Here is an 11,094-nt window from a genome sequence, read left to right on the forward strand (position 1 = left end):
CGCAGAGACAATCACCATCACTGCTTGGCAGGGTGCCTCACATGAAGACTGGACTCGGCTCCATATCACCAACAACAACGGTACCCACCCTGACTTCAAACAAGCCTGACACATGAGAACTTGGGATTAAACTCTCACACACAGGAACATGGATGGAAGTTCTCACTGACAGCTTTATATCCACTCAAAATGTGTTCCTGCGAGCAGGGCAGCCCTGATGCTTTCACAGGTGGGGTGGGCAGAGGGCACTGCCCGGGTGCCGGGCTTCCCCAAGGCTGCAGTTGCAGCAGTGCCCAGGAGGTGGCGGCCCACCTAGCGTGTTGATGCGGTAGATGAACTCCTTGAAGACCTCCTTCTCCTGAAGAAACTCCACAGGGATCTCGGGGAAGGACGTGCCGAAATCCCCTCCCGGCGTGGGTGACCACCCGAGTTTCCAGACCTGAGAGGATAAGGAGAGGGCTGCTGAGCACCAGCTCCCTCAGGCCCCCTCAGGTCCCCACACGTCCTGTCACCACCCCCCCGCAGTGTGCTGTCCCACTCAGGCACGCGGGTCCATGGCCGGTGAAGGGAGGACCCCTGGTGGAGGGGCTCATTCACAGGAGAGGTCTGTGCCGGCGAGTCCCACCCCACTTTAGAAGAGTCAGCATTCCTGCTGGCCCAGCTGTGTTGCAGCCCGAGGAAATCGACAAGTGTCGGGACAACATGCAGCACCCTGGCCACTGGTGAGAAGGCGACTCAGAGCTGGCCCATCCGGGTCAGCCGGAATCTCAGGCCAGGGGCCTGGCTCTGCAGGGAAACACCAACTCACCAGGGGGGGGACGCGCGTGTAGCTGTTGACGAGGGGCAGGCGGGCCAAGCTGACCACGATGTTCCTGAGCACTGGCGTGAGGAAGGCGGGGGTGCCACTGTTTCTTTTATGACCCAAGGCCAGCACGGTTGGCAAAGACTCCACCAACTCTGCTACCATCCTGCAGGCTGCGGCGATGTATTCGGGACCTAAACAGACACCGTGGTCAAGAGAGGATGGGCTATTTGGTCAAAACACACCCACCCTCCCAGTGTAGAAGGCACACTCCACAACCAGAAAGGTGGTGCCCCTGGGGAAGGGGGGATCCTGCCCCATCTCTGTGGGACGAACTGGAGCCTTGCATCCAGCCAGATTCTCCAGGGAAGGGTTGGAATGGCCCTGGGGACAAGAAGTCTTCCTCCCACCCTGCCTCGCCACCATGCTCAGAGTAAAGTGCCTGGATTAAGAGAAGATACAGCAGGTACTGAGGTACGTGCCCAAGTCTAGAGTAGGGTTGAGTGAATAGATGCAGGCTTTTGTTTCTGTAGGAAGAGTAGGAATTTTTATTTAAAAATCCACCAAAAGAGACGGCTGAAATATACACTCAGGTTACCTAACGTTCAGGTGGGTACCTCTACTAACTGCCAGTTCCTTAGTATTTCTATTTATTTGCTTGTTACTCAGCATACACTGGATGGTCCATGACAACAGTGAGAACACAGAGAAGGGAAACATACTCCCTGCCCCCAAAGGGCCAGAGTCTAAGGTGAGAGACATACGAAGCCATAAGTGCATAGAGAACGAAGTGCCAGGACAGAGGAGCGGGCGGAGCAGAGAGGGGGAGGGCCTCCCTGGGAGAGTGGTGCCCCTACTGAGTTTGGCAGTCGCAGGGAGCCCTGGGCCAGTGGAGGAGCAGGTGCAGGGCAATGTCCCCAAATTGTCCTTCAACGTTGGGATGAGCAACAGGACACAGTGAGGTTCGCCTCCCAGGGTCCGCATTTACCACCTTACATGTCTCTTGTATAAATGAATTTCAAGCCCCAAACCCAGGTCTTGACTTACTCTGCGTGTGTGAATCGATTCCGCCGTCCTCTCTGGCAGCCTTCGGGGTGTCTGTCCTTCTTTCTGGACCGAGAAGCTGGTCCCCGGGCTGCACCACAACTAAAATCGTAACAGGATACACAGGAGAATCTCCAAACACTTTTACCATTCCTCTGTGTTCAAATTTCACATTTACGCAGCCTCGTGGTATTTTACAGTGACAGACTATGTCCAACGAGGTCTAGACATCCTAGAGTCAACTTTACACACCTTTAGACCATGCCAGACCCAGGCATCAAGGTCTTGGTCAACCTGAAATGCACAGGAGCTGGGCTCCTGGGTTCAGATTTCTAAGTCCTTCCAACTGCCTGCTGCCGCCAACCCACCCCGAAGGCTCTACTAGGCGGCCCATGATCCATCGCTGCTAAAAGAACACTGCAACCCCCAAGACGCCTGGCTTTGAAAAATTACTCCCTGGATCTTCATTTTCAAGTCGACTACAAATGCACAGATGAGAATAATTTAAACAATGACACTTCAAAATACCACTCTATAATGTTCAATTTAAAAACACAAAACTTCAAAACACCCTCCAACATGTAAACTATAATGTCCAATTTATTAAAAACTTTGGCTAATGACCCCTGTTGAGGACACTGTCCCTTGAAAAGAATAACTCATTTCTACTTGGCAACATATTAGCATTACAATGCGGTATAGAAACAAGCACTTCGGCCGCAGCAGAAAACCAGTCGTCTTCTGAACGTAATCTTACTGATCCACAATTACTCAGGGTGAAGAGCACGAAACAGCCAACCAGGGCCAGAGATCAGAGGGACATATTTTTACAAAAGCTGGAACTCCAAAGTCTAAGCAAAATGACTGCAAAGGCAATTTCAAGTTGGGTCCTAGTGCAAACCTCACAGCCCTGAAGACTACGCCCGTATCGTATCCACCTCGACCCCCCAACCCCTAACTCAGCACCTCGCAAACGGGTGACACAGAATACATGTCTGTGAGTAGATCTGTGGAGCTGAACACTGGTTCAAGTGACAGAGGACAGACACCCACTGAGGTCACCAACTCACTGGCTTCCAGGATGAAGCGGACGCAGTGGACGAGGGAGCAGGTGTGGGTCACCATCTCCGGGGAGGCCAGTGCACTCCAGAGGCCGGGTAGCTGCAGGGCCAGGCAGCAGCAGTCCAGGCCTGCCTGCAGGTCCAGACTCAGTGGGACCTGCTCATGGATCAGATGCCACGACAGCGCCTGAGGGCAAGATCTGCATTAGAGGCTCAGACCCGGTTTCCTTCCTAAACTTGCTGCGGGTGCTGCCAGGGAAGCAGACAACTCCTGGCTGTCAAGGAACCACCGGGGACTCCACTGAGAGGCCAAGTCCCCAACACCCCACCCTTCCAGACGGACGGGCCTGCATTCCCACTCCCTCTGTTCAATCCTGACCACCTGCTCCCCAGTGCCTGGCTCCCCTCTCTGCCAGGATGGCCACCCTGACCTGGCTGAACCCTTTCCTTTAGCTCCGTGGGCTCCTAGAAATCCATCCCTGGCCACCTTCAGGCCAGGCTCTTCCTCAGGGCCCAGAAAGCACTGGCCTTGCGTCTGTCGTGGTCAAGAAGGCTACATTTGAGGGCAGGGGTTCTGGAGACAGCCAGCTTTGGCTTCAATACCAGAGTGGCTATGTCCTAGCTGGGTGAACCTGAGCAAGTCACAGACAGAGGTACCCTGTTCTCCTCACCTGTAGAGTGGGCATGGCAGGGCCCATCCTGCAGGCTGCAGAGACCTGAGTAGGCGATATAGGAAGTACCTCCCCGGCACACAGTGGTCACTTTAGAGCAACCCTATGCTTGCCAGCCTTTCCACTACATGGAATCCAGAGGACGGGTCACAGCCATCCGACTCAGCCTGGCTTCCGGTAACACTTATTTGGGCTTTGTGAACAACTGACTGCACAATGCCTCCCAGCACCTCCTTCTGCCGTAACATGGCAGAGGCAGTTGCTGCTGGCTCGGCCCTGCCCCTGCTCAGGCTGCCAGGGCAGCTCTGCTTTCTGGCTACAAGGGTGCAGGTCAGACTGTCTTCCAAAGTTGTATGAAAGGCAATGTACTAACAACACGTACGCATTTGGGGGTAATTTTAAATGTTAACAGTGTTCAATACCCCATGGCTAAAGAGTCCAAGTTTACTGCTCAACTTAAAACAATAAATTTCTGCCCTGGCTGGTGTGGCTCAGTTGGCTGGAGTGTTGTCCAGTGTACCAAAGGGTTGAAGGTTTGGCTCCCAGTCGGGGGGAGTGCAGGAGGCAACTGACCAATGTTTCTCTCTCACATCAATGTTTCTCTCTCTCTCTCCCCCTCCCTCCCTCTCCTTCCCTCTCTGCCTAAGATCAGTAGAAACATATCCTCGGGTGAGAATTAAAAATAACAATACATTTCTCAGGTTATTTCTCAAGTATTGAAAATTAGGACCCACACTGCATTTGTAATGTTTCCTTTTCCCTGAAGAAAAAATTTAAATAGACGGCTTGTGCTAAAATCAAAGGCATCTTAAAATGAAGGAAGTAGGTTCCCATGTGAGCGCACACTGACCCCACTGTCCTGTGGAGACCCCAGGAGCCTGCACTCACCCTCAATCTCCCAGCTTCTCCTGACCCTCTTCTCCTGCCCAGCCCTCCTCCCTGATGCCCCTCTGCTATGACTGACGCCCTCTCCCCTAAGCCTGCTCCCTGGACAGAGAGAGAACCAACCACAGGTGTATGTAGGGGGAATGGGTGCAGGTGGAGTCCAGGTCCCAGACCTGGACTTGGCACTTCAGAGCCTCCCTTCCTCAGCTCTGGGTCGCCAATGTCACAAGGCAACTGTGTAATCAGTGTGTGAGCACTCTGGAGGGTGAGGGATGGACACAGTAGTGAACAAGCAGGCATGGTTGGAATGAGGCGACAAGTACACCTGACTGCGCCTTCCCTTGCACCGAGTTCCCAAGCTGTCCCTTACCTCCATGGTCATGACCACAAACTTCACAGTGTCCCTCTCCTTCTCTGGAGGAAGGTGCAGGTGGTCGGGCAGTTTGGGGAACACCAGCAGGTACTGGGCCAGGGCGCGGGCCAGCGTGGTCAGGGAGCGATACAATACGACATCCCCTGAAACAGAAGGTCTTCCTGGGTGGACGGAACTCTAGCAGGGGCTTATGACCTCTGAAAGGCAGGCAGGCAGTTTTCTGAGGCCCAGTTCCTCAGCAACACATCTGCATGCCCTCCAGCCTGTGTGCACTCGGGGCTGTGTTCCCAGGCTCTGTCCTTGCTACCTCCAGGGCTCAGAGCCTGGGCTGGGCCAATAAAGAGCAAAGTGGACCACACACCAAGCCACATGAGGAGCTGGGAACCCCAGTGCCATGTCTGTTATTTCTGTAAATGCTTTCAATTTATTAGAGCAACAGCATTTGCTGTATGTTTACTTGGTGCAAAACACGGTACTGGCCCTGTGGCACTTTTAGAAATAAGAGACATTTTTAGCCCACATTTGGCCAGTGTGGTTCAGATGGGTGGGCATCATCCAACGCACCAAAAGGTTGCTGGTTCGATTCCCGGTCAGGGCAAATGCCCAGGTTGCAGGCTTGATTCCCAGTAGGGGGCGTGCTGGAGACAGCCGATCTATGACTCTCACCATTGATGTTTCTCTCTTTCTCCCTCTCCCTTCCTCTCTCCCTAAAAACCCTACTATATGGTGATGGGAAAAGATCTGACTTTGGGTGGTGAGCACACAGTAAAATATACAGATCTTATAACATAGAAACCCACACCTGAAACCTGTATGATCATATGGACCAATGTTGCCCCAATAAATAAATAAAAATTAAAAAAAAAAGACCTTTAAAAGTACTCAATTAAAAAAATCTTACAGTAAGTAAATAAGAGATATTTTTACTTTAATTACCAAACAGATCATTCAATTGGCTCCAGTAGGCGGTGGGCTCCGCAGGCAGGGAGGGCTGGAAAACCTGATGGACGGCAGGGAGCTGCTGAACCACACTGGTCATCCGGTCCAGAGTCGCCACTCGAGCTGCTTCAAAGAGGGGACTCTTCAGGCCTCCAGAAATTTCCCGCACGCCCAAGCCCAAGCATGGGGCTAACAGGCTGACGTTGAACTCCTGCAGCAAGTATTAAAGGTTCAACAATTATAGGCTTTCATCAGGCAGAAAAACAGCAGAAGAGAAGATAATGCAATGTGTCCGAGGCACACAGATAGCACAACATAAGAAACTGTAAGAATATTCTACTTCTGCTGTAAATAATTGAACCATGCTTAAACATGTTCACTGAAGTATGTTTCTGGTCTCTTTGGAGCGCTTTAGTTTTAAAGAAGTATCTTCATTTTATTATGCCTTCACATTTATTTGAAATAAAAAATTTAGTATGACAGTCCTGGCCAGTTTGGCTCAGTGGTTAGAGGGTCAGCCTCTGGACTGAAGGGTCCCAGGCTTGATTCCGACAAAGGGCATGTACCTCGGTTGCAGGCTCGGCCAAGATTAGGACGCGTGCGGGAGGCAACCAATTGATGTCTCTCACATCTCTCTCTCCCCCTTCCACTCTCTCTGAAAAAGCAATGGAAAAATATCCTCAGGTGAGGATTTAAAAAAAAAATTTAGTATGACAAAACTTTAACTGATAAAAATATGAATCCAACTGACGTGCCATCCAAGAAATCAGTGAAACACATGAACATCCCAAAGTCTGAAAAAGGCAGGTTATGTTCAAAAACAGCTGAAATAAATCAAAGTACCATAAAAATAACACAATTTGGGTTGGAAACATAGCATTTCATATGGCATTGCGATTTGTATTATTTTGCCAACTTTTTAAAACCATGTAAAGATTTTTTGGCCAATTTTCAGGTAGAATGTCAATCTTTAGTTAACAGTCAGAAAATCATATGTCATCATCAGTGACCCAAACTGAATCTGTCTTTTACAGCCAGAACCTTTAAAAGCTGGGCTGGGCTAATTTGGAAAATTCAATAAATTGGTCATTAAACAAATAGAACATTCAGCAAGTCAGCTTTCACAGAATGGATCTTAAAATTACTTTAGCAAACTGATTTGGGGCCAATTCTCCTGTTTTTATTTTTCAATGTAGCTCTTATTTTGAAACTGATGGAGAATTAGACTTGGGGACACTCTTCGTCCACCCCTGGCCCAGGCCTGTTCCCCACCCAGACCCCTGCAGTTTTATTCCCACTTGGCACATCTCAAGGTAGCACTAAAACAGCTGAAGTTTAGCTCACTGCTCACCCAGGAGGTCTGAGGAGGAGCCCATTAAGGCGGTGTCGGGAGACACAGAAAGGGGGCCCACTCCTCATAGGACCTGCCCAAGAGCAGAGTACAGGGACACGGAAGCTTTGCAAGGGTGTCCTGGGCCAGCTGTGCATGGCAAGTCTGCATGGCATCAGGAGCGGGGATGGGACCTTGTGACATCTAGTGAGGAAGTGGGGGACCTCACTGCATCTAGTAGGGGTGGAGGGGGCTTGCTGCATATGGGGGTGGGCCTCACTGCACATGGGGTGGGCTTCCTAAAGATCAGTCTCCAGAGCACCGTGAGAGTATTAAGTTATACTGAGTGACACCAGTGACACCATTCAGTGCCTCTCCTCACGCCCACGAGAGCAAGCAGGTGCGGCAGGCCATACTTTATGGGAACATATTTTCTTTACAGGTATGAGAAGTTGAATCAAACACCAATGGCCCTTTCTGGATGCTAACGTGACTGAAATACTGTCCTGTCCTGCCTGGACTCAAGTCCCTGCCATTGAGAAGACGGGGGAGGCAGGCATCCTTGTGGCTGCACAGTGACAATGACAGGGGAAGCTGTGCCTTCTCAGCAACAGCAAAGGCAGGGATTCTCAGTGGTCACAGCTCCCACCGTACCGGGTTCATCATGAAAGCAGTCATGTCACCGGGAGGGATCCGATTCACCAGCTCCGCCCCCTCCAGCAGTGCAGAGTCGGACCTCGTCCAGCACTGAGACTGGACCAGGCGCACGTACCAGTCCTGGGAAGGAAAGAGAGCTTGGTAACGGCCTGCAGTGGGCAGGATTTTCGGGGCCTCAGCTCTACAGGAAATGTGCTGTCTTCACCTGCCCCAGACCAGAGGGCCAGGGGCCTCCCAGGCTATGAACACAGTTCCCCAGAAGTGGCCTGTGGCTGGCCATGTGGGCTGCTCCCCACCACGGGGCGGACTCCGAAGGCTATGTCTGAACTTGCTTTACTACCTAACCCCTGCTGCTCCTTCTCCGCTTCACCTGGTGAGGCCACCTGTCCTTCAGACTTGGCGACAGTCTGAGGCAGCAGGCACCATGCCCGCACCCCCACAGTCTGGCATGGCACCCATCACCTGCTGCTGCGCAGTAGCCTCGCCCCTCCCCCCCCAGGGCCAGCACAGCAGAAATGCTTAACAGACTGAACCTGAGAGCAGAGACCTGGGCTTCTGCTGTACTGGGCTGGGCTGCTGGTTTTTTAAATCCAATTCATGTTTAAACTGAACCCCCCTAGGAAGTAGAGTAGGAAGGCTCTCCGAGTGGTCCCTAGGTCTGAGGTTTGAGTGCAGAAGGTCATGATAACGTACCAGGGTCCTGGCAGGGAGGAGCTTCACATGCAGGAGGCCAGCCGGTGTGAGAAGAGGGAGACAGGCCAAGTGGCCCTGTGTGTGGGCTGCTGTCAACCAACTCCTCCCCCTCCCATCAACACCCCGGACGCTAACCGCAAGTGTCCCAATTCAGCATCTCCTTTCTCACCCCACACCCCTGCTAAAACTTGGGCTAGACCTCAGGCATCATGTCCACAATGGGACCCTGGGCAGAAGAGAGCAGGTGGGAGCCCTCTGGAGCTGTGCCTCATGCCATGATGTCCCCCTACTTGAATCACTGCTGCACACTCAGTGCCAGACTGGGCCCACGTGCCACATACAGACACACTGGACACTTACCTTGTCTGGACTCACTGTCTCAAGCGCCAGGGGCCCATCCCCATCCAGCGGGTGGGACGTGACAGGAGGAGAGGGGCCACGCGACCCTGGTGCGGTGGAGAGACGAAGCCTGTCCAGCAGGGAGTAGAGCCTCTGGTGTCTGGAATCCAACCACACGTGGGTTAAAGCCCAGCCTCACAGGAGGAAACAACAGTGTTTCTTAAACTGACATACAACATGACAGACGCTTCCTTCAGAGCTACTTCTGATCAACACCCCAATAAGTTTACTTTTAATAAGCACAGTCTATGCCCCATAAATGTTTTTCAGAACTTTCATTCATACTCACACTGCAATAGGCAACACAAGAAATAACCCCAGTAAGAATGTTCTTTATAAATGCAACACAGACCCTTTGCTCTAAGATCCGTGTGCACAAAGTGCCCAACAGACATAGTTTATACCCATTATGTTCATTCAACAGAAGGACCACCTCATCGGATGCAAGATATTCACACTCTTCCTCAGCCAGGCTGAGCAGTAACTCTAGGGTCAGACAATAGGAACAGCTTGACCTCCTGTCATCTGCTATGAGAGTGACGTGAGAAGTTCAACATAGCTCAGCACTGAGTCCCGAGAGGGAATCCCAAGCTGAGCCCCACGCACCAGCCCTGCCCTCCTGCAGTCACGCCCTCCCCAATTAGACACCTTCAACCAGTTGCTCTAAGGAATCACAGCGAATGATTATATTCTCTCCTCTCACATGTTCCATGGCCCCCCTTGGGAGGAAATAAGGTAAAAGCTTCTCTTCATTTTCTTCACAGTCATGGAAACACACTCATATACAGATGTCATGATTTCTGATAAGACTTTAAAGACTTTGCAAACAAATTAGGTGATAAATAGCTATAAAGCAATAAAGTTTAACAAGATGCAGGCCCAGAATTGGGCAAGGTTTCTCGGAGTTGGCCACTCTCGCTTAGCAGTTAGACTACACGCTTTGATCTTGCTAAGATAAAGCTGGTAACCCATGTTCCCACTAGTCACAGCACACAGAGGCACTGCGAGTACATACCACCTCAAAAAGCAACGGGTGCGCAGGCACACCTCCCTCCGTGCAGCAGGGGATTCTGCCAGCTGTTCCTGACCTTTTATACGTGAGCCCAGTGTGTTTAAGGCAATGAGGCTCTGTACTAAGGCCCTGGGGCCCTCTGCAGCAAACCCATCCAGGAAGCACATCCACCTCCTGTCCTGTGAGTTTATCCCCTTACAAATCTTAAGTCTTTATATCCAAAGCAGGGAGCACCTGGCTCCGGCATTACCTGTGAGCAAGCCCGCTGCTCTGTAGGTGCTCCTGGATTCTGTTCAGTTCTTCCACTGGCAGCTGGGCCATGCTGCTCTAAAGTAGACAGGCACAAGTCAGAGGTTTGCCACACACGACCGATCGACAACAGTGCTCATCGTGTGCGTCTACTGTAGCAAAGGCAGGATACACTGACGTGTGCATCTACCTAGAAAAGGCAGACTAGAGGAAGGTACAAGAGCACCCATGTCAAACACACAGGACAACCACTCACACACACACACGTGTTTCTCTCGGGGCTGTATGGGAAACGTGCCTGCAGAGGAAGCACAGCCGACTGTCTGGCTCGCCCTGCTACGTTTCCACTAAGAACCAGCGTCCATGTTTTGTTCAGTACCTGTAAATTTGCAGCCAAAAGCATTTCTACCCGGCGACAAGCAAGTGTGTCAACCATGCGAGCCAGCACGCGGAACGGAGTGCACAAGAGCTTGTCCACATACAGCGTCAACACGGCGCCCGACTGGCTGAGGTGGATCCCTTCCAAGCACTGAAGCGTTTTCTTCAGGGTGGTGGGCTGCATAGAGAGAGGGAAAGAGGGTTCTGCCAGTTGGAAGTCAACAGTTAAAAATTCCAACACTCTGTTTAGCAGGTACAGAAAACTGACTGACAACAGCTGGCACCAGGGAGACTTACAGCCGAGAGGTTTTCACAGCGAGACTGAATGGCTTGGATGAAAAGGCCACTGGCGGCGGAATTCCGGTGAACAGCACTAATGAAGTCCTGCACGGGAGGCTCGTGGGACAGACTGATTAGGTCTTGGATGTGGTTGACAATCAGCCACGTCAAGTGCTCAGAATCGTGTAGGTTCTGACACTGCGGAAAAAGATGATTGAAGACTCACTGTCAAGGAGACCGGAGAGGATAGACGTCAACACCCAGAAAAGGCCAGAGGAGCAAAGGGGAAGCAAATCCCAGACTACGGCCTCACTGAGAACAG

At 51.6% G+C, this 11,094-nt stretch overlaps 1 protein-coding gene across 2 annotated transcripts in view; it reads right to left on the reverse strand.

The window, feature by feature from the left end:
* HTT (huntingtin) overlaps positions 1–11,094 on the reverse strand; it is a 95,482-nt gene that overhangs the window by 16,904 nt on the left and 67,484 nt on the right. For both annotated transcript variants that reach the window (XM_087828440.1, XM_016195807.2), the window contains 11 exons: positions 10,791–10,970; positions 10,495–10,671; positions 10,117–10,193; positions 8,816–8,954; positions 7,760–7,882; positions 5,773–5,986; positions 4,834–4,979; positions 2,917–3,094; positions 1,850–1,948; positions 809–996; positions 313–439 (listed from right to left, as the gene is read on the reverse strand). In XM_087828440.1, the coding sequence (XP_087684566.1) occupies positions 313–439; positions 809–996; positions 1,850–1,948; positions 2,917–3,094; positions 4,834–4,979; positions 5,773–5,986; positions 7,760–7,882; positions 8,816–8,954; positions 10,117–10,193; positions 10,495–10,671; positions 10,791–10,970 (1,648 nt within the window). The remainder of the gene's footprint in view (positions 1–312; positions 440–808; positions 997–1,849; positions 1,949–2,916; positions 3,095–4,833; positions 4,980–5,772; positions 5,987–7,759; positions 7,883–8,815; positions 8,955–10,116; positions 10,194–10,494; positions 10,672–10,790; positions 10,971–11,094) is intronic.

Source organism: Miniopterus natalensis, chromosome 1, assembly GCF_054644295.1.
Source record: "Miniopterus natalensis isolate mMinNat1 chromosome 1, mMinNat1.hap1, whole genome shotgun sequence".
Taxonomy (NCBI): domain Eukaryota; kingdom Metazoa; phylum Chordata; class Mammalia; order Chiroptera; family Miniopteridae; genus Miniopterus; species Miniopterus natalensis.